The 1,274-nt window shown below is 33.1% G+C and overlaps 1 protein-coding gene across 3 annotated transcripts in view; it reads left to right on the forward strand.

The window, feature by feature from the left end:
* tph1a (tryptophan hydroxylase 1 (tryptophan 5-monooxygenase) a) overlaps positions 1 to 1,274 on the forward strand; it is an 11,595-nt gene extending 10,321 nt beyond the window's left edge. For all 3 annotated transcript variants that reach the window (XM_079859521.1, XM_079859519.1, XM_079859520.1), the window contains 2 exons: positions 39 to 172; positions 310 to 1,274. In XM_079859521.1, coding sequence (XP_079715647.1) covers positions 39 to 172; positions 310 to 484 — 309 coding nt within the window. In that variant the 3' untranslated portion in view covers positions 485 to 1,274. The remainder of the gene's footprint in view (positions 1 to 38; positions 173 to 309) is intronic.

The raw sequence follows: 1,274 nt of genomic DNA on the forward strand, positions 1-1,274 counted from the left end.
CACCATCTAGAGAGATGATCTATTCCCTTTTCTTCCAGCATGCACTGTCAGGAAACGCCAGGATCTTGCCCTTTGACCCCAACGTGACATCCAAACAGGAGTGTATCATCACCACCTTTCAGGATGTCTACTTTGTTTCGGACACCTTTGAGGAAGCAAAAGTCAAAATGAGGTGTGTGGGCAATCAAAAACAATGACTAATAAAATTAATAATTAAAAATGAAGTATTTACTGCATATCTCATCTGAGTATTTAGCCCAAAAGTTTCATCAATAAATTAACCTTGTGCATTTGAAATGAATCTTTTAGAGAGTTTGCAAAGACCATCAAGCGGCCATTCTCGGTACGCTACAACCCGTACACGCAGAGCGTAGACGTTCTGAAGGACACGGCCAGCATCAACAACGTGGTGGAGGAACTAAGACATGAGTTGGACATCATTGGAGATGCACTTAGCAGGCTAAACAAACAGTTAGGAGTCTGAAAACTACATTTCCCAGCAAATCGTCCATTTCTTCATGCTCACTTGTTTGGTCAAAGTGCTTCTCTTTCCAAATAATGTATGGCATGAATAATATGTCATGCTGTATGTATGTACCTACCAAACGAAGTCAAATCCTCATGTGTCTGTTTATATTATTAGTTTGATACTTGATAACTTGTTTGATTAAATATGTGGCTCAACAATGAAGCTAAATGCTTGCAAGTGGACTTCTTGTATTATATGTGAGATTTCTACTTGATAAGGTGGTATTTATGCAAGGTGACCACAATGGTTATGGTTGTGCAAAGTTGATGTCTGCTGATTTCAAATTGGCACCTTATGTTTATTTAAGAGATATTGTCTGATAAATATTTTAGTATACTGATTTACTTTATATTTCATTTGTGCGCAGTATATATATATATATATATATATATATATATATATATATAGTTTTTTATCATTGTGAGTCTATGAAATATTCAGTATTTTTAGTGTTATTGACAGATGTTTCTTGATTTAAAATGGATGTCTACATGGAGTAGGACATGGAGGTTAATCTTTATTTATTAAAAATGCATGTAAATGTTGCATTGGACATGAAAGAATATTTTTTACAAATTTACTTTAACTTAATTAACAAGAATGCTTAGCGTCTATATAATTAATTAAAAACTCAGAATGTCAAGTTTGTCAGTATCAGTTCAGGTTTAAAGTATTGAGAATTGTATTGATAAAGATTATATATTCATATGCTTATAACAAAAAATAAATCATTGTTTTTTACTTG

This window comes from Squalius cephalus, assembly GCF_949319135.1.
Source record: "Squalius cephalus genome assembly, chromosome: 23".
Classification (NCBI taxonomy): Eukaryota; Metazoa; Chordata; class Actinopteri; order Cypriniformes; family Leuciscidae; genus Squalius; species Squalius cephalus.